The sequence below is a fragment of the Colias croceus genome, chromosome 30, assembly GCF_905220415.1.
Source record: "Colias croceus chromosome 30, ilColCroc2.1".
Classification (NCBI taxonomy): Eukaryota; Metazoa; Arthropoda; class Insecta; order Lepidoptera; family Pieridae; genus Colias; species Colias croceus.
The window spans coordinates 1,879,537-1,902,037 of record NC_059566.1 but is presented as its reverse complement, the minus strand read 5'-3'; the positions used below and the strand labels follow the sequence as shown (position 1 = coordinate 1,902,037).

The window sequence follows — 22,501 nt, the reverse complement described above, 5'->3', positions numbered from 1 at the left end:
CACACACTGATTTCATTATAAACATAATATGAATTAATTAATTTATTTATTATTAAACATACAATTACAATTTATTACAATATACAATACAATTAATATTCATGTAAAAGTATATTAATAACAAGGCTACTAAATAAATTTATACAAGCCATTGTTTCCCTAGCTAGGTTACTGGGCAACCTGTGTTTAGGAGAAACAGCTTGCCTCTAAAATAAATTCACAAAAAGCCTCCTAACAAGTACTTAATTATTAATTAAAATTGGCTACAATAGAGAGTAAGAGAAAAAAAAACATTGGTTGTCTATAAAGTCGGTTTACTGACGATAGTTGAACGTGACATGTCGTTCTTTGTCGCTTATTCCGCGCTCTCGCTTGCACTGGAACGCCTCAGAGCGAGGTAACGCCGCATGAGTCATGTTTTTTCGGGCGTTCGTTCTAAGCAAGAGTCACGTTAACACTTAAGCCAGTATCTCAAGAAGTTGTTCTGTTTTGTCATAAGTTTTTCCTAATAGAAAGACGCGTACGGATAATTTAATTGTAAGTAGTAAATCCAAAATTTAAAAGTTATCATATTATAATTATAGGTAATCCGTTTTTTCCAATTACAGCACTACAGGGCCGGATCTACCCATGGGCTTTATGGGCTGCAGCCCAGGGCCCCGAGGTTAAAAGGCCCCCCTTACTCCGATAAAACCAATGGGCGATAATTTAAAAAAAAAATCTGTAGTCGGTTTTCGAAAAAAAAAATGATGAGAATCGCATACCTACTTCAATAACTTTTGCTAACATGAAAAAGGATGTTTGCATGTTGATTTTCAACTTTTAGAAAATAAATCTCATTTATTGAAACTATTAGGTTATTTTATATGGTGAACGTTTAATTAGAAACAGTAACACAATGAAGTAGTCATCAAGTTTATTTAACATTTGTGTATTAACGTTTTAGAGATAAAGCACTATTTCATATTATGTAATAGAACACCCGTTTATGTAGTTTTATAAGAAATTGCTTAATTTTAATCAAACATTAGCTTAAATTAATAAAATTAAACAACATTAAGTGCAGTCTGATTTCCGAGTATTTTCAGTCGGGACAACAAATTAGAAACAGCATGGTTCGAGTGTTCTAAAGTCAAAACCTATTAAAAAGTCGTTAATATTTTTTTCTTCTACAAATATTTGCACCATTTTTTAAACATTCTATCTAAAAGTTTCTGAAAATTAATTAACTTTGCACCAAAATGGATAAAAGTAAGATTTGTGACCCATCAACAAGTAAAATAATTTTAAGTTTACACTTTGACAAAAACTGGAGTTACACGAAAATTGCAAATCATTTAGAGTGTTCGATAAAAAGATGTTCAATGCTATAGTTTATTTCAAAGAGCATGCAGGTACTTCTGATTAAGTGCCTAGAAAAGCTCGACCATGAAAAACTACTGCTCGCGAGGATAGGCAAATTCTTCTTCTTCTTCATTTAAGGGTTCCAATTCTATTAGGAATTAATATGTTTTTGCAAACGTGTGACAATCTCATACAGTCTAAGCCACGACGTTGTAAAGCCGTTGTTGTCTATAAAGATTATAACAATCTCAAAACAACCCCATACATGTTTCCTCCGCAATGCTTAACTGTTTATTTATTATCTAAGGTATGGTTAACTGGACGACGCGCGTTTCCTTTGCCATCAGAATTGATTAAATTAATTTGTTTCGTCCCAAAATAAAACTTTTTCAGTGGCGGACTGTCCACAAGCAATATTTCTTAGTAAATGCATATCGTCATTCCCTGTACTGCCTAATAAGAAGCTGTACTTTCCTGGCCACTTTCACAAACAATTTTGCCTCGACTTACCACCTGCAAATCTTACTCATCGACACAATGGCGTGGTTCATCTTCGGAAAAACCTAATTTTTTAAATACATTAGGTGCGGCTTTACTAACGTGTTGTAGATGGTGTGGCGTAATTTATGAGGAATGCAAGAAGTAATATTACGCAGAGATCTAAGAAGTGCTGATAATTTATTTTTTAGGTGGTCGATGTGATGATTCCATTTTAGAGAGCTGTCGATTCGCAAACCTAGTAGATCGGGAGACATTGACACAAAATTTCGAGTCATTTGTAACAGGATGGCGGTTCTACAGGGGTCTTAGTACGCAATGACAGAAAGAAAAATGATGGTGTGAACGCTGGTACCGGCGGCTTAGTCGCGTGGGCGTTAGTCGAACTCATCGGAAAAATAGCGAAAGTTAAACGATTTGTAACACAAAAATGTTAGAATTTACCGATAGCCCATAAAAAAGATGTAGATGGTAGTGTCATGCCATACTTATCCGGTGTGACATAAAGCCCGCCATACCGACGCGAATGCGTTGATTTAAAAAAAAAAATTCAACCATTGTATTGTGCAATTCAAATCGTATACTTTTATTTTCTTAATCATTTACTTTGTATTCTTTCATCATTTATAGTCACTAAAATTTATTTTGTTAACTTGCCAAATATAATGTAACATGGAATTTGTAAGGGTAGGCACTGCCTTCTGAGATATAGGAATTACCTAGTTCAGAAGGCAGAGCAATATTGTAATGTTATATTTGAAGTTACTAATAAATTTTATTTTATTTATTATTTTATTGGTACCAGGCTAACTTTTGCACAGGTAACCATCGTCGTGCAGCCATTTACGAAAATCGCCATGCCATTCTTTTCAGACGATTCTAAATGGTCGCCATACCGCCGAAATTATTTTGTATTTACCAAACCGTTTCGAAAAAACTTGTTTTTTTCGATAAATTAATATTTATTTGTACTCGTTTATTCAAATGCTTTTTTTTATTAATACAGATTTATTATAACTATCAACGTACTATTAAAAATTTATATACTTATAAACATTTGTAATTTTTTAACGAAATGCGTTATTCGGTTATTAAGAAGTGTTTTAACTCTTATGTACGAGCCCGAACGAGTTATGGCCCAGTCATGTAAGGTTAAATTAGGTAAGAATCTCGGAATTCGGGACACCCAGCAGTAAATCTGTAAATACTTGTATATTGACACCCTAAAAGTTATCTCAAAATCTACATATGGTAGGGTGTAAGGAACTACAAGGTAACAAAAAAATATCTCATTTCTTATGGGTTTTTTGCTATTTGTATTTATTATCAATATTGTAGAATATAAAATTCTATAGGTATTCTATAGGTAGGTATTAAGAAAATATGAACATTTCCAAAAAAAGGGCCCCTGGGTAGTTTCAGCCCAGGGCCCCACAAGTTCACGGTCCGGCCCTGAGCACTAGAGCGCGTTATGCGGCATTATGCTTTACGTTGAATGTTCCAACTACAGCAACGCTTCGCACAATCGAGCACTCATAAAAGTAAAGCGCGTGAATTGATGGGTGCAATCGATTTATTGTTAGTAATTATTAATTGTTGGAAAAAAATTTAAAGCTTTTGTTTCATTGTAGTTTTTTCGAAATAATCAAAGTTAATTCAAATTGTGTTAAAAAAATAAATATAAGTATGGATGAAGGTACAAACATTCAAAAAAATGTTAATGAAATAATCAAAATCCAAATTACTTAAAATAACTATAAATAGTTTTCAACCAATTATTATGTATGCCACTTTATTTACACACTAGCTGCTCCGCGCGGTTTCACCCCCGTGGCTTCACTGCTGTTGCCCGTAGCGTGATGAAATATAGCCTATAACCTTCCTCGATAAATGGGCTATCTAACACCGAAAGAATTTTTCAAATCGGACCAGTAGTTCCCGAGATTAGTGCGTTCAAACAAACAAACAAACAAACAAACTATTCAGCTTTATAATATTATAATATATAATATAATAATATCTTAATATATATAAATCTCGTTAATATATATAAATCTCGTGTCACAATGTTTGTCCTCAATGGACTCCTAAACCACTTAACCGATTATTATAAAATTCGCACACCATGTGCAGCTAGATCCAACTTGAGAGATAGGATAGTTTAAATCTCAAATCGTTTTAGAGAAAGCGGGCGAAGCCGCGGGCGGTAAGCTAGTATTAATGAGGTTATTGCTAACTCTATGAATATTTTTTTTTTTCAACGTTGAACTTAGCGCAACCTGCTGGTGCGTTTCACGTTCCAATTAAGCATCAGCATAATTAGGCATTGTGAGCCACTGAGTTGCATTATGCTCTGTAATTGGAAAACAGCCATTATATTCTTTTAATCTTAAATACGTCTTTTACACATGATGCTAAATTTCTTTGTATCCAGGCTTTTGTTAATCACATTTTAAAAACATTTGACAATAAACAAACATGGCTTCCAGCTATTGTTACGTCGTTGACTGATGTCATTCGTGATCCTTTAATTTATTAATTATTTATAAAGACTGTACCTATTTGAAATAAGGATATGTATCGTTAGAATAATGAAGGCCGAGCAGTGTATTAAATGCATATTCAACCAGTGAAACTGGAAATACTTCAAACTTTCGTAAGGTAAACTAGATGTAATTTTAATGTATTTTTTGGTAAATATTATGTTTTATATCGCTAATATTGTATGTATGGTTGTATTTTAGAATTATAAGTGTATATAACAGTGAACGGCGTGTATAAATTGTTTATTAAATGTTATTAAAATTGAAAATCTACTTTCACCGAAGGTTCTATAGGCCAAGTGCAAAATATTTTTCTATTGAGTCACTGTGTTCCCTTAATTAATTCAGGCGTCATAAGCGCAAAATTGGTTAATCGTTTGTTGCATTTTAATTGACCGAGGCTTATTGCGGTCGTCTTGCCGCTTAAATGATCTATGTGTTTTTTACGTCCGTAATATTTATTACGAAAACATTTTAATGAAATAAATATCACACTGGAAAACCTTTATTATTTAAAATAAATGAAAAACGCCAATGTGCTATTCTAGTTTCTAATAAATCTACTATATAACAAGTGATAACTGCGTTAAAAACAACCGACTTCAAACTTGCACTTGCAAAAATGCCCATTAAATAAAAACTACTGGGCCTATCCGAATAAAATTTTTATGGGACCAATTCGACACCATCCCGCATCGAATAAAAAAAGAATCACGTAAATCGGTTCAGAACCCTCGGAGTAATCGGTGTACATACATAAAAATAAAAAAAACATACCGGCCGAATTGATAACCTCCTCCTTTTTTTGAAGTCGGTTAAAAATAAGTCGGGTTTTCCATCCTGACGCTATAACTCCAGAATGCACGAACCAATTACCACGGTTTTGCATTCGTTGGAAAGGTCTCGGGCTCCGTGAGGTTTATAGCAAAGAAAAGGTGTCTCTGGTGGCAAAACGGAGTTTTCCTTGTTAGCTAGTTATTTATATTGCAAAGTTTATGTATGTGAAATTAGATAGTTATGAAGGTAGATAACTAATGACCTTTCAGTAATAAAAACCTTTAAAACTACTGAAAATCATTGCAAATGTAACAATGGGTAAAGATTAATATACCTACTTAACTTTATCGTTTGCTACATTTGCTACATTTGCTACATTCTTTCTTTCTTATTCCTGCTAAAAGTATTTAAAACATATTTATTCAATTTCCAGACTGTGTAAATGTTCACAGATGCAGCACATACTGATTAAACCTTTTCAGTTACACACTGCTAAATTATATCCTAATACTAGGTCTCACACACACACACACGCGTGGCTCCACTCCTGTTGGTCTTAGCGTAATGATATATGTATAGCCTATAGCCTTCCTCAATAAATAGGCTATCTATCACTGAAAGAATTTTTAAAATCAGGCCAGTTCCTGATATTAGCGCATTCAAACAAACTCTTTATAATATTAGTATAGATTTTTCTAGTGTGAATTGAATTAAACAATTTTCGAATCTCTTTCCAAAAGTATTAAAAACACGTTTTATCGCTTTCAGACTCTGTAAATGTATGTAAAACAATGTTGTCGGGGCGGGATGAAGGCCCTGTGTACTATAGAGAGATACAAAAGAATGCGTACCTCAAGAGAATACCGGAGGATTACAGTGGCAAGCTACGACCGTTGGTGCACAAGGTATGTTGATATTTATTTAACTTAAAGACTGATAATTAATTGAAAAAAATAAACAGCACACTCCCACGTCCCACTATTGGTATACTTAGCGCGAAGGGACTTGTACTTTTGCATACACTGATCACGTTAAAAATACTTAAACAACAAAATTACGTCAAAAAATGTTTGCTAAATTTTTCCTGAAAATTAATGCTTCCTTCACTTTGCGCAGCCGGCATATACCGCTTCTCTAATGTGAGCATTTTGTCTATGAAAACATAATCTTAAACTATAGTTCACATGCTGGTGGCAAAGTTGGGCGGGTTGATTGTTATGGGTATACCCATAGAGTTTTAAGTATTCATCTATTTGAAAGCTTAGTATACAGACAGTGGGACATCCTGTATATGTACACATATATGCATCTATAATTACAATAGAAGACTAATTACCCGTATGCCAATTAACCGAATTGCAAGCTTTTATTTTATTTCATAAAATATGTGTTTGTTGTTACATAACATAGATTTTAGTAGATGAACTTGTTGTGAAGTTTAACCTTGAAATTTATATAATAATTAAGTTTTGACTTTTTCTTTAGTCGTAAATTTCTAAAGCTTTTTCTTTTACATCCTTCTCCTGACAATTACGAACACATCAAAAGAAAAACTATCGAAAACGTTCCAAACGTTCACGCGTGATGCCATGAGCAAGAGAAATAGGGATTTATTTTTATATAGATAATTATTACAACCATCTTATTATACACATTACAGAAACCACCTCTCAAACCGATGTGGACGTTGCTCTGTGTGCACAATGGTAAAACACCATACCTTGAACAGTACCCCACACAAGACAGTCCGACGACACACGCACATAAACCAGCATGGCGTGTGTGTCTCAAAGGAGCGAGACACGTGACAGCGAGTGTGAAACCTCATACAGGGCAGGAATATGATTTTCTAGTGGATACGGAGAGCGGACCGGTCAGAATGGTGGCTCCTGATTGGTGAGTTTTGGATATTTAAAAAGATAAACTAAGGAAAATATAATTATCGTTTTTTTTGTTAGTGTAAACGGACATTTTGGTTTACGCTATTTTCTCTGTATCTTAATAAATTCTGTAAAATTAATCGAGGATGCAATGCAAGTTAGTGGCTCAACTTTCAGTACGAAACTATGAGCTTTAAAAATATAATTATAATTTCAGATATAAAAGCAATATAGTTTAATAAATGTTAAAAGCTTTTTTAATTCTTGGGTATTTTTGGGTACAATATAGCCAAAAATGTCAATATACCCCCAAAAATATGAATATGTTTTAAGGCTATAACATCAACAGGGATGCAATGGGCGTCCACACTCCGCAGTCCGCATGAAAATGTGTGAATGCGCATAATATTATAAATACATGAGAATATTGTGTTCGGATTTACCTAGCGATACAGCATAGAAATAATTCCCAAAAGAAATATCAATACTCATTTTACCCCAAAAAATAAATAACATAACATATTATTAAGATACACACAAATATATTAATTTACACACATAGTGTTTACAATAACAGGGACGCAATGCAAGACTGGGTGTCCACATTACGCACGAAATTACACGAATTACGCATAATACCTCGCGGTGAGAACGTATACGGCGCGCCGCCAGCCGCCGCTGTGCCGAGAGCGGCCGCGAGAGACCCCACCTCGCCGCTGCCGCCCACACCGCCCGTGCCGGTCGATAGGTGAGCTGAATCGCGATGTTGTTTTTTTTTGCGCGATGGTATATATAAGAGGACAACTTCGGTACAATAAATATGCGTAACAAAAGCAAGATGGAGTAACTTTCTATAGTAATTTTCCGATCTCCAAAAATTCATAACCCAAAAACTAAAAGTTTCCTCACAGTGAAATTTCAGATTTAGATTTTAGGTTCCATAGGACAATAGCTAACCACAAAAAAATTCACGACTCTCAACTCCACGCCTTATAATGTTTTGTTCAGTTTTACCCTATCTCCTATTCAATGTATCTAAAACATATATTTTTCTTCTTTCCAGGGTCCCGGGAATAGAATTAGGTCCGAATATCCGTCCAATAACCACGCAGAACTCTATAGAATCTACAGAACACAAAACCACGACTACCGTAAACACAAGCACACACACAAATACACAAAACGTTAACAGCACACACGCAGTAACTTCTACATTAAATGACACACGATCCACTACAGTTACACTAAACGACACAACCGTCACATCACTATCGAACGTCAGAAATGTCACAACGACATCAGTTGACAGCACATCACTACAAACTGTCAATGTCAAAGCGTTGACAACCCTAGCGAGCGTACGGAATCTGCTAAATGTCAACACGACGAATGTCAACTCGCCGCTCAATGACATTAATGTCAATACATCGCTGACAAATGTCAGGAATGCACTCAACAGCATAGTGACGTCAGAAGTTGATATTTCGAACTGGGATGCGCCGATCTCCCTACCAAGTACTAGTAGAGATAAGATCGAGCCGAAAAGTGTAGCTAAAATATGTGGTCAAAGTGTTTGTTTGGATGACTCTATATTGAAAAGGACAGTGTCGACTAGTGATGATGAATTTTTCACGGAGATGGATAAAATCAGTGATTCGGTTGATAATTTAGATGATTTTGCGTATACACAGCGTCTGAATGTTACTGATGCCGAAGTAAAGGAGGAAGAGAGGTTTGTATTAATTTCTTATTGTAAATAAATAAATCTTATTCTTGCCAAAATAGTTTATTTAATGTTAGACAGGTATATCTGCTTAGTTTTATTATGATTTTTATTGCAACGAATGGTTTTTAACATCAGTATTTGCAGCATTAGCATATACAATATAATAGCTGTGCAAAATTTCGTCTACAACTTTTATGTTGTTATTGCGTGATAAATAAACCATCAAATACCGTAAAATACTGTAGCAATAATTATAACAGTTGATACAATCTTTACCTCTTTTTTATCTTTATCTTTATTAAGTTAACTAAATGGTTATTGTTTTAAAATTTCCAGTACTCCACAAAGAACAAATATAACAGTGATTCAAGTTTCTAACAAAGGTCCACCACACACAGCCATACCCGTATTAGGGCCAGAGACAGACATATTCGATTTCAACTTCAAACAAAAACTATCGATCAAACCGAACCAGCCAGACTTCGTAAACATTGTCAATACGGAACAGAATTCAGAATACGGCACCGTGTTCGACAAACCGGACTCAGAATACGGACACATCAGTTTGACAACAACCGTCAGTGTGACAGGTCGCGATGACAAGTCCGACGCAAGTGTCAATGTCAAGTCTGACGCTGTCAATGTCAAGTCTGATGCAAGTGTCCATGTCAAAAGTGACGGCGTGTACGAGAGGCTCTGTATGGCGTCAACGTCAAACGCTTCGCCTTTGTCTGTGAGGCGGTTGAGGAATGAAAAAATAAGAAAGTCTTCGTTGCCAAATTTGGAATTGGAATCGACGTATGAATGTCTGTTCCCTAGTCAAGATAATAGGAGAGTGAACGGTGAAGCGAATTCCAATGTGAACTCGAATGTGTCAAATTCGATTGTGCCAAATTCGAATGTGTCAAATTCGAATGTTCCAAATTCGAATGTGTCAAATTCGAATGTTCAAAATTCGAATGTGTCGAATACGAATACAAATGTTGCGAATTTAAATTCGAATGTATCTAGAACGAATGTAGAATCTAATGATAGACTAAGGAATAACGTAGAAAGGTCGCACAGTCAGAATGCGTACGATAATGGGCCACGATTGAGGGAACGGAGGGTGCAAAATAATAGTCCTAAGAGAGAGAAAAATGGTAAGTGATATTTAATACTAATTGAAATTAAGTGTAATTTTTAAGGATTGTGCCTTTTCGCAACACATAAACAGCATTAAATGTGTGTACTAGTGTACACACGTAAGAAGTGAAACTTCTTTCTTGAATCACGCGTGGTAGAGATAAGAAAAAGATGGCGCGTAACAGAAAAATGTCAAGCGTGTTACACAAATTTTTTTTCCAACCCTGATAAAGAAGTTTCACTTCAATTATGTTTCCCTAAACTGTCCCATAAGCAATACTTACTAATAGTAGAGTCATTTTAATAGGCAACATTTGACAAAATTCAACAACGTAACCTAGTAACGACGGCGTAGAATAATATGTTATTTCGTTTTGTTAGAGCTGCTCATTTCGATTTTTAATTACTAGAGACATACTCTAAAAATCGAAATCTGACATCTAGAATCGAATGCAATGTTTACTTGTGAATAAATATCACCATAAATAAATAAATGCGTTGAGTTTATAATAAAACATAATTTTATTTTTTACTAGCGGTCCGCCCCGGCTTCGCTCGTGGTACATATTTCGCAATAAAAGGTAGCCTATGTCCTTTCTCGGGTATCAAAATATCTCCATACCAAATTTCATGCAAATTGGTTCAATAGTTTAGGCGTGATTGAGTAACAGACAGACAGACAGAGTTACTTTCGCATTTATAATATAAGTATGGATAATTATACATTTAAATTTTAAATACTTTACAGATAAACCAACAACTAATATGCAACAGAAACCAATATGGCGACGAGGGCTAACAGAACTATCTTTATTGACTCGATTGAAGAGTATTGGTTTGAAAAGAGCGGAGAGTCCTACGAGGCAGGAGTGTGATATTGAAAGGTATTTATTTATCTTTATTGAAGTTATACCACAGAATACATAATAGTAGCTAAACGCTACAGAACGGACACTCTCCGCCTCCCGCCAAAATTAAACACTTACCTCACCCCGCACGATCAGCTTAAAAATGGTCCGCATTTTTCTGCAAGGACGATACGCAACGAAGATTGACAACATTAATCAAATTGACTTAAAGTAATTTTATTATTTTGGATTTGTGATTATCGTTTTTCGTAGAAAATGGTTAGATATTGTGCTGTTTACGGATGTATTTCATCAGAAAAACGCTGACAAACGTAAAAATTTTTTTTTTTAACGCTAGTCACAAACGTGCCAACCATAAAGCGTTAACACACACATTTGCACTGTACAGTGTGAATGTCAAAACTATAATTTTGTATGGAGTGTCCGGGGTGTGGTTATACTTCTTTTGGCGCGATGGATAAAAATGATGAGAGTGAATTTTTACGATGTGCGCGCATACCGACACCTAAATTTAACAACATGAAGTTAGTTCTAGGTGGTATGAAAATTGATAACTATGTTCAAGTTGTATATTCTAGTATTTTTTGTTTCCATACGCCAAAGAATTATAACTTCTAACACGTGTACATAAGTACACACACTCTTTTTTAATTATATTATAAGTAATAAATATATTTTTTTAAAATCATGTTAATTATAGTCGAGCCAATTTAATAGGCAACATTTAACGTCTATCAATTTTATCTTCGAAGAGAGGTAACCTGCTTAAAAACATCGATTAAAGTGTATTAATCGATACGGATTTGAAACATTTGTCAATCGAATTTATTAATTTATGATGATTTTTATTCACAAGTAATCAATGCATTCGATTCTAGATGTCAGATTTCGATTTTTAGAGTAACGTCTCTAGTATTTAAAAAGAAAAAAGGTTTATTGACACAAAATTGTAGCGACGTCAGTTCTTCAATTCAGAAATTGTTTATTATGTTTATCAGTAAAATGAAATCTTAAAATTACTTGTATCGGTCATTATTATTATAAATATGTAATCGTAATTGAAAAAAGTTAAGCAAATGTGCAGTTCTAACAAAACGAAATATCATGTTATTCTATGTCGTCGTTACTAGGTTACGTTGTTGAATTTTGTTGAACTGTCAAATGTTGCCTATTAAAATGGCTCTACTATACTATAGGTGGATATAGTTTAAAAAAGAGCGTGTGTGCCGAGCACACGTGTCAGAAGTGAAACTTCTTTGGCAAGATTCGAAGATAGCAAAATCGTCGCATCACTCCATGACGTGCGGTATTGCCATGACGCGACATTGAAATTTTACACTCAACGCGACTAGAGAAGTTTCACTTCAATAATTAAATCCATAAAATTGTCATCAATCTACACTAATATTATAGTTATATATTATATTATAGGATACATCGCCCATTTTTGCAAGTGACTACTATCAAGCTGATTTTCCGTTTGTAGCTTTATTTTGATGAGACACCGAATAATTTCGTGTACGAAACTCTCGATTGTGGTAGCTAACAGAGATAACAAGGATAAAATTTTTTGATTTGGTGGTTCTCAAATATTTATTTATAGTTAACTAGCTTTCCACCCGCGGCATCGCCCGCGCAGTCAAAGAAAATCCCGCATAGTTCCCGTTCCCGTGGGATTTCCGGGATAAAACCTATCCTAATACTTTTCTCGGGTATCAAAATATCTCTATAGTCTATACCAAATTTCATGCAAATTCCTTCAGTAGTTAAAGCGTGATTGAGTAACAGACAGACAGACAGAGTTACTTTCGCATTTATAATATTAGTATGGATAATTGTAGTTTTTGTTTATGTTTTCGCATATTATAATTTAGTATTTTTATTGATTACAGGAATGTGACGTCACCAACGAAAGTTGTGCACAGATCTCGTACAGGCGCAAGAGTTGACAGCAGCCGGAGGAGAAGCAATTCTCTAAGTAATGGTAAGAATCACTACATAGTATAAAACAAAGTCGCTTTCTCTGTCCCTATGTCCCTTTTGTATGCTTAAATCTTTAACTACGCAACGGATTTTGATGCGGTTTTATTTAATAGATAGAGTGATTCAAGAGGAAGGTTTTAGTATATAATTTATTAGTTTTTAGACGAAGCGGGCGAAGCCGCGGGCGGTAAGCTAATTTAGAATAATTCTGTTTCGCTAATATTATAATACATACTTTATCTATAAATCTATATGTCGTGGCCATATCGTAGATTTGCTCATTTCATGAAATTGTCGCATTTCATGATTTGGCCAACATAGTTTGATGAGATCGTTAAATCATCGCCCGCGTTTTTTACTTCTTTCGCGTGTTACTCTTTCACGCAAATACTACTGAACAGATTGCAATGAAATTTAGCACACATATAGAGGGTAACTTGGATTAACACTTAGGATAGGTGGATCCCGGAAATCCCACGGGAACGGGAACTATGCGGGTTTTTCTTTGAAAACGCGAGCGGAAAGCTAGTATGGCTCATAAACTACTGGACCGATTTTAAAAATTCGTTCACCATTCGAAAGCTACATTATCCACGAGTAATATAAGCTATATATTATCACGCTAAGACCAACAGGAGCGGAGCGACGCGGGTGAAACCGCGCGGCACAGCTAGTTGTTATTATTGAAGTGAAACTTCTTTATCGGGGTTGGAAAAAAATTTAGTTTAACATTTTTTCGTTACGTGTGACATTTTTCCGTTACGCGCCATCTTTTTCTTATCCCTACCACGCATGATTCGTCGTATTTCTGTAAAGTTGCATGTACATATATACTAATATTATAAATGCGAAAGTAACTCTGTCTGTCTGTCTGTTACTCAATCACGCCTAAACTACTGAATCAATTTGCATGAAATTTGGTATAGAGATATTTTGATACCCGAGAAAGGACATAGGATAGGTTTTATCCCGGAAATCCCACGGGAACGGGAACTATGCAGGTTTTACTTTGACTGCGCAGGCGATGCCGCGGGTGGAAAGCTAGTAGTAAATAATTTTTTGAAAAATAAGGCCATAAAGAAGTTTCACTTCTTACGTGTGTACACTAGTACACGCACACATGTTTTTTGTTCCTAGGCCAGCCAGCCCAATCGGCCGTATCTCTGCGCGTACGGCAAGCGCTATCGCTCCGCGCGGAGCAGGCTCGCGGCGCGTGCTGTGTGGGCGCCGTGCCCGCACGGGACCCGCCGCTGCTTGCTGATTGTGACGGGGCCGTGTGGTGAGTGCGGTGGGATAGGTGGGATAGTGGATGGGATAGGTGGGATAGTGTGTTTTGATGGGATAGTGTTTTTATAGGTGGGATAGTGTGTTATGATAGATGGGATTGTGTTTTTATAGCTGGGTTAGTATTTTGATAGGTCTGATCAAGTTTTTTGTGGGTGGGATACTACAACATAGTTTGTATGGGCTATGGTACGGCAAGCGCTATCGCTCCGCGCGGAGCAGGCTCGCGGCGCGTGCTGTGTGGGCGCCGTGCCCGCACGGGACCCGCCGCTGCTTGCTGATTGCGACGGGGCCGTGTGGTGAGTGCGGTGGGATAGGTGGGATAGTGGATGGGATAGGTGGGATAGTGTGTTTTGATGGGATAGTGTTTTTATAGGTGGGATAGTGTGTTATGATAGATGGGATTGTGTTTTTATAGCTGGGTTAGTATTTTGATAGGTCTGATCAAGTTTTTTGTGGGTGGGATACTACAACATAGTTTGTATGGGCTATGGTACGGCAAGCGCTATCGCTCCGCGCGGAGCAGGCTCGCGGCGCGTGCTGTGTGGGCGCCGTGCCCGCACGGGACCCGCCGCTGCTTGCTGATTGTGACGGGGCCGTGTGGTGAGTGCGGTGGGATAGGTGGGATAGTGGATGGGATAGGTGGGATAGTGTGTTTTGATGGGATAGTGTTTTTATAGGTGGGATAGTGTGTTATGATAGATGGGATTGTGTTTTTATAGCTGGGTTAGTATTTTGATAGGTCTGATCAAGTTTTTTGTGGGTGGGATACTACAACATAGTTTGTATGGGCTATGGTACGGCAAGCGCTATCGCTCCGCGCGGAGCAGGCTCGCGGCGCGTGCTGTGTGGGCGCCGTGCCCGCACGGGACCCGCCGCTGCTTGCTGATTGCGACGGGGCCGTGTGGTGAGTGCGGTGGGATAGGTGGGATAGTGGATGGGATAGGTGGGATAGTGTGTTTTGATGGGATAGTGTTTTTATAGGTGGGATAGTGTGTTATGATAGATGGGATTGTGTTTTTATAGCTGGGTTAGTATTTTGATAGGTCTGATCAAGTTTTTTGTGGGTGGGATACTACAACATAGTTTGTATGGGCTATGGTACGGCAAGCGCTATCGCTCCGCGCGGAGCAGGCTCGCGGCGCGTGCTGTGTGGGCGCCGTGCCCGCACGGGACCCGCCGCTGCTTGCTGATTGTGACGGGGCCGTGTGGTGAGTGGGGTGGGAATGGTGGGATAAGTGGGATAGTGGATGGGATAGGTGGGATAGTGTGTTTTGATGGGATAGTTTTTTTGTGGGTGGGATAGTGTTTTGATAGGTGGGATAGTTTTTTGTGAGTGGGGATAGCTTGTGGATGGTTGGGATAGTTTTTTGTGGGTGGGATAGTGTTTTGATAGGTGAAATAGGTACATAGTTTTTTGTGGTTGGGATAGTGTTTTGATAGGTGGGATAGTTTGTGGATCGGATAGTGTTTTGATAGGTGAAAAAGTTTTTTTATGGGTGGGATAGTTTTGCGGGTGGGATAGTATGTTTTGATTCATGATATTATGGGATAGGACTTTTTATTAGATAGGGATAGGGATAGTGAGATAGTCCGTTTAGTTGGGTACCAGTGTGCGTGTGATTTTTTCTAATCGAGATAGAAAATTGTCATAAAAACTTTCTACCGATTGTTTTTCTGGAGAAAACATTTTACCAATTTTTTCTAACTTTATGAATATCAAAAACAAAAAAATATTCCAATTATTTTTTCTACCTTTTTTTACTATCCTATTATATATATACGTCTCTTTTCTAAGTATTTTTGTTCTAACAGGATAGCACGTTGGAACAGCGGTGGTAACCGATGTGGGGGGAGGTCGGGGGATCGAGTCGCGGCGGTGGCCGGCGTGCAGCCCACGTGCGCGAGCCATGCTAGGCAGATTGTTAAGGGCGCTAATAAGCATATGGTGAGTTAAAAAAAGGGGAGAGTGGGGGGGATAAAATGGCGGGGGGGAGTATAAAATAGACGTGGAGGGAAATCGTTAAGTGTGCACAGGCGATTATTCCGTAACTATTGCAGATATCAAAAAACGTTGTAAGTTCAAATGGGGTTACCATTACGAATATTTTTCTGTTGTTTAAAAATTTACAATTGTTGTTTTTTTTCAGGTGGACGTCCTCTTTCACAGAGTGCCGTTGGGTAAAATATTTGTTATTACCAAAAAGGACCATGAACTCTTAGGTAAGTTTTTATTTATTGTATCTATACCAATACTATAAAGCTGAAGAGTTTGTTTGTTTTGTTTGTTTGTTTGAAAGCGCTATTCTCGAGAACTACTGGTCCGATTTGATAAATTCTATCGGTGTTAGATAGCCCATTTATCGAGGAAGGTTTATATCCTTATATATTATCATAACGCTAAGAACAACAGGAGCGGAGCACTGCGTGTGAAACCGCGGAGCAGAGCTAGTTAAAATATAAGTTTTGATTAAGTTATAGTTCTTTCTTTCTAGTTTATAAATTTGTTATTTGTATTTGAATAAAATTAGTCCCTGGTACTTTTGAGTAAAAATTTATGATATTGTTATCTCCGTCCTTTTTTTTCTTGAAGTTTAAAAAATTAATATGGATTAAGTTTATGCCCTATTTATTTGTGAGTGTTATTATACATATAAATTATTCTTTTCCATGTCATATTTATTTTTTCTTTCTCTCTCTAGTTATAGACATATATTTGATTTTGGGTGAAAACGCGTTACTTAACCTTTTGACCGCCAGAGAAAAAACGCATCGCCGTGCCCTCCACGCCAAGCCACAAATTCAATGAGATAACCTTGAAAATAGTAGGGAGTCCAAAATGTTATCGATAAACATAATAATTCACGTATGAATATTTGAATAAACAGCTTATAACACAAAAATATTATTTATTTAACCTCATCTCCTACTGTAAAAACTTAAGGCCGTGTACGCGGTCCGTGCGCTGTTTGGCTCAAATATGTGATTTTTCAAACCAGATTGTCCATCAACCACTTATCTTACAAACATATGAATTACTAATAATGTTAGGAAATTTTATTGTCTATATAGTTAGTTAAGAGTTTTTTTCAATTAATACAGTATTTGTGAATACCATCAAGATAACTGAGCCGATGATTACTTGATTTCACTTTTAGTGTCAATTTCTAAGCTAAAAATATCTGAAATTGCTGACAGATCTAACACACAATTTTTTTAACTAACTGCAAAAATCCTTATTAAAATAGTTAGTTAAAAGATTTTTTTATTTTGGACTCCTAACTTACGAAATTAAAATCCACAACAATGTGAATTTTTTTAGAAATTATAGTCGACAAAATGATTATTTTCACCAAGATATTTGACTTAATTGAATATAATTTATACATATTGCAATAAAAGAATGTCTTACTTATAAGATAAAATTTAAAAAATCAACTAAGGTACCTCTATTATTTTTCTACAATTTTTTTAAAAGTACTATAAAACACTGCGCGCGACCCGATTCAAATCAGTCGGCAGCGAGCCTTTCCAGAGAGAGGACATGTTGCTCGGCGCTCTCCTGTGGACCTATGCTGTTCATAGTAAAAGGATAGCGCAAGCCGCGATCTATCGTAATAGATCGCGGAGATTTTGACTTGCGTTAAATTGAATAAGCGCTCTTAAGACCACATTTATAGCAACTATCAACAAAAAAAATCAACCTTTTGAGATACAAAAATACATATAAAATTGCAACAAGTTACAGCACTATTCTCTATCAGTTACGCCCCATTGGCATGTATACATGCCAATGGCGCGGGCAACCATCCTTTTTTTATAATCTCTCGCTTCTGATTAGGGATGTGTAGTTGTATATTATTATAACTTATCGAGTTTATTTATTAAGTTTATATGAACTATAGGTATTATTGTGGAGTGTTTATTTGTAAATATCAAAACAACTATTACCTTTAAATAAAGGGAATTGCATTAAAACTACATATTTATTTTCCAATCATTTAGTTTAATACTTGAGTTATTACAAATACTAATGATATGTAGGTACCTATTTAGGTCAATTACCATATTTGATATGACATAGCGACAATTTGTATCATAAGAATATTCTAATAAAGGCACTGATTAGACTTATTAGGTAATAAATTTTGAAAACTGCTAAATAGGTAAGTACCTACAGATTTTTAGAGATATTTATACATTTTGGACCTAAGCGAATTTTTATCATTACATGGACAATAAATATTATGCTAGAACGCATACATTGTGTTTGTGACGATAAAATAAAAAAAAAGTTGTGTGGTTTTATGAAACCACGGTAAAAGTGAAACTGTTCGAACGGTTCCGAACACTGCTTTGTGTAGCGCATGTCGCGTGCCAAGTAGGTATACCTACTCGGCAGCCGCGATACACGCGACATGCGCTACACAGACCAAAAAGTTTGAGACGATGTAATAAAAGTTTCACTTTAATAATAAAAAACCAACAATTGTATATAATCATTATGTTCATTAACAGCCTTGTATTTACCTACCTATCTATATAATTATTATGCTCATTAATAGCTACTCGATAAAATATTTTTACAACTTTCCGCACTTAACAACACGGCACGCGCTTACGACGTCACCAGTCCGACATCTATTCATGTCAATGGCGCAGAAGGGATTGCATATCGATACTGTGCTAGGGATGCGCATGATTGGCGAAAAGGAAAATATTCAAATCAACAATATCCACAATATAGACAATATGGTATTATACCAAAGAATGTAGTATTTACCTTTTTTCTCAGTGACTAAGCTTATATATTTTTTTTGTAGCTATTACAAAAATTAAGCGAATTAGAGTAATTTCGCTGAAATTTTAATGAAGTTACTTGAATATTACACTACATCACTAGTAGGCACGTATACATGTCATTGGCGCGAGAGAACATGCTTTTTTAGCCATTAATTAAGTTATTTTTTGTCATCAAATATTTGAATAACTACTTGGCAATTTTGTTTACTGTGTACAATTATGTAATAACTGGGGATTCAGTTCATAAACTGTATAAATAAAACACGTAAAAGTAAAGGTTTAATATGTTTATTTTGTATTTATCTATGATCTGTTTCTTGGCATGTATAGGTGTCGTTGGCGAACAGGGCACGATTGCGCATGACATCTATAGATGTCATTGGCGTTCAAAAGGTTAAATCAGGTTTTTTAGGGTTCCGTACCGAAAGGGTAAAACGGGATCCTATTACTGAGACTTTGTTGTCTGTCTGTCGGTCTGTCTCCAGGCTGTATCTCATAAACCGTGATAGCTAGAAAGCTGTTTTTTTAACAAATTGTTATATTTCTTTAGGTATAAAACTAGACAGCGAGTGTACTATACAGTCTGTGGACACGAACGGGCCTGCCTACCGCGCCGGGTTGCCGCCAGGCAAGTGGGCTGTCACCGAGGTCAATAATAGGCCGATCAATTTGATAAAGGTGAGGTTTTTTTGTGATTTTTTTATGAAAGAATATTGTTTTATTTTATTACTAGCTTACCACCCGCGGCTTCGCCCGCTTTCTCTAAAACGATTTGAGATTTAAACTATCCTATCTCTCAAGTTGGATAGCCCTGCACATGGTGTGCGAATTTTATTATAATCGGTTCAGTGGTTTAGGAGTCCATTGAGGACATACATTGTGACACGAGATTTATATATATTAAGATTAAGATAAGATGTGTGTATATATAAGATGTGATCAAAAAACGAAATTTTTTTGATAAAAAATATTAACTACATAATTATAACAAGTATTGTAAATGACGCATTCTTTAGTTTTTAATGCGATATTAGGATATTTGAGTTAATCGAGACTTTTTCGTAATTTTGTTGTTTAAGATTTTTTTACGTGATCAGTGTATGCAAGACTACAAGTCCCTTCGTGCTCAGTATACCGATAGTGGGACACCCCGTATATTGCATACTAGTGGTCCGCCCCGGCTTCGCCCGTGGTATACATTTCGCAATAAAACGTCCTGTGTCCATTCTCGGGTATCAAAATATCTCCAAACCAAATTTCGAGCAAATTGGTTCAGTAGTTTAGGCGTGATAGATAGGGAGGCGAAGAGGGGAATTTTCTGCAATACTCGAGCGTGGCAGTTTAAGATACGAGAGATACCTTAGACCTAATAGAACAACCTTGTTAACTATTTAGCTCTTTAAGTAGTGACGCGCGCCCAGGATAGACGATCAGATTAGTAAAAAAAAATTGATAGTCTGAAATACTCGAGCGCGTCAGATTAAGATATTGGGGGTTGATTTTAGTGTTTTAAGACTAAATTTAACTAATCTGACGTCGTACATCCTTACCGACGTAATCCTTGACGCCGCCAAGTTATAGGGTCGCGAACTTGTAAAAAAAAAACGTTAATCCGGCATTCTCGAGCGCGATTGTTTTTATTTTTATTTTGAAGAATATAATCTAAAACTTACTAAAAATACAAAATCTGCCGGTTTCCGCGTGACCGGAAGTCTGGAGGAGCCATTTCGTCTTCCGAAAAACGCGTTGTAGTATATAAGTCGCGAACGATACATTTTACAAAAAAAAAAAGTTTGAATAAACAAAATAGGTAATTTTATTTTACACAAAAAAGGTCTCTTTACATTTTTGTCCAAAGTTAAAACTTTTTGACTTGAAGCATCATAAAAACTCAAACTCCCGGTTTTTTGAGTATATCTCGAAAACTGAGGGTGTTAAGCAAAATTGATATGAAATAACGATTATTAAAAAAAAGAAACTCTCAAACCTTTTTCGGTCAGATTAAGAGAACCCACCAACATTTCTGTCAGATTAAGAAAATATGCTTTCAGGAGACCGAGATAAACCTCCCCTATGAAAATCTGACGCGCTCGAGTATTTCAAAAGGACTTTTTTTTTCTGCATTTTCAAAAATTCATCGTAACTTATCGTCACGCCGAAATCATCAGTTTTTTTAAGGGGAGCTTCCTTGGGGCCTACTTAACACCCCTTCCGAAAATCTGACGCGCTCGTGTAAATTTATTTTTTTGTGCATTTTTGACGAATTAATATGCCTAGCCCCACCACGCAAACCGGCAGATTAGTATACCGTTGTTATCAGAGGCACTTGGGGCATACGTAGTATGAATATCTGACGCGCTCGAGAATGCCCAAGTAACTATTTTTTTTTACATTTTTGAAAATCCGTACACGCCAAACCCACCGCTAAAATGGTTTTTACCATAGAAGCTTTTCTTTTCGAAATTATTTTATCTATCGATTTTGATAAGTCTCGACGGCGCCGTTTAATTACGCCATTTAGCTACCTCGCCTCCCTATCTATGATTGAGTAACAGACAGACAGACAGAGTTACTTTCGCATTTATAATATTAGTATGGATTGATGATAAAAGTAATTATTTTTATCTTTTTTAGGGCGGCGAAGAAGAAATGAACAGAATTAGCGCGCGAGGAACCGAAGTGTCGATATTGATTCAACCGACGAGTTTGGTGAAAAAATTACGGGCAGCTATTAAAGGGAACAGACCACTTTTAGCTCTTAGATAGTATATAAATAAATAACAAATAAATATGCTTCTTTTGAGAATTAAAAAAAAATTACAACCTTTGAAAAAAAATTTTTTGTAACTGAAATTTTTTGTGGAATGAAAAACTATTTTATATGCGATTATGGTTATAAAAGGTTACTAATAATACTATAATTAATATTACATGAGTGAAAACAGAACGCAAATTTGTTTACTTGTTTTTGAGATTAGCGCGAACATACAGATAAACAGACTTGAGATTTGGGTTATATTTTGTTAAAAAAGGGCTTAAATTTTTACTCAACTGTCAAACACTCTTATATAATATTGTTTTTATAGCTATTATTGTAATTTCAAGCCATTTATATAGTGCAGCTAAAAAAGTCAATATAATAAGTAATAACTACATAATAATATTATATACGGATACAATGCAATATTTTTAAAAGTATTGTTGATTTAAATCATTTATTATTATTATATATGTTTTATACATTTTGCAATAGATTTTTTCTATAATAAATATGTTTTTTTTTTATACTTTAATAAATATTAAAAGTTATCACAGCTATACAAGTAATTGATAAGTTTTTTTATATTCTTTCGTGCTACTAGTGTAAAAGAGACGGAAATAGTAATTTGTATTTGTAAGAAAGAGATAGCAGCTACATAAAAGCATAATGCAGAAAACGCGCCAAAGTTTTTGACCGCTTTTTTAACTTTAAATAAATTAATTGTGGTTTGTAATCTTTTTAAATCATGAATTAATTTCACAATGTAGGTATTTATCGGTCAAAAACTCTGTTATGTGTACGACGTTACTTAAAACTATATTTTAATAAAAGTTAATAATAACAAAACCGTTACTATGGCAACCGATCCTTATATATCATAATATGTAGTTCTAAATATAACACATATA

The 22,501-nt window shown here is 35.7% G+C and overlaps 1 protein-coding gene across 3 annotated transcripts; it reads left to right on the top strand.

The window, feature by feature from the left end:
• The first annotated feature begins 4,334 nt into the window (after positions 1-4,334).
• LOC123704638 (putative uncharacterized protein DDB_G0282133) lies at positions 4,335-22,000 on the top strand. Of its 3 annotated transcripts, none has more exons than XM_045653039.1 (13): positions 4,335-4,503; positions 5,931-6,067; positions 6,823-7,058; positions 7,620-7,790; positions 8,106-8,774; positions 9,105-9,910; positions 10,642-10,777; positions 12,655-12,746; positions 13,883-14,024; positions 15,845-15,977; positions 16,180-16,252; positions 19,383-19,510; positions 21,467-22,000. In XM_045653039.1, the coding sequence occupies exons 2-13, from the start codon at positions 5,954-5,956 to the stop codon at positions 21,596-21,598; spliced, it is 2,832 nt and encodes a 943-aa protein (XP_045508995.1). In that variant the 5' UTR covers positions 4,335-4,503; positions 5,931-5,953; the 3' UTR covers positions 21,599-22,000. The 3 variants fall into 3 exon arrangements, with proteins under 3 accessions (XP_045508995.1, XP_045508997.1, XP_045508996.1); XM_045653040.1 differs by lacking the exon at positions 4,335-4,503 and adding an exon at positions 4,511-4,535; XM_045653041.1 differs by lacking the exon at positions 7,620-7,790.
• Positions 22,001-22,501: the final 501 nt, after the last annotated feature.

Excerpts from the sequence above, each read along its gene's own strand:
- LOC123704638 (XM_045653039.1), top strand. The coding sequence starts at position 5,954 with ATGTTGTCGGGGCGGGATGAAGGCCCTGTGTACTATAGAGAGATACAA. Across the intron at positions 7,791-8,105 it reads CCGCCCGTGCCGGTCGATAG|GGTCCCGGGAATAGAATTAG; the intron begins GTGAGCTGAATC and ends TCTTCTTTCCAG. Across the intron at positions 16,253-19,382 it reads AAAGGACCATGAACTCTTAG|GTATAAAACTAGACAGCGAG; the intron begins GTAAGTTTTTAT and ends ATATTTCTTTAG.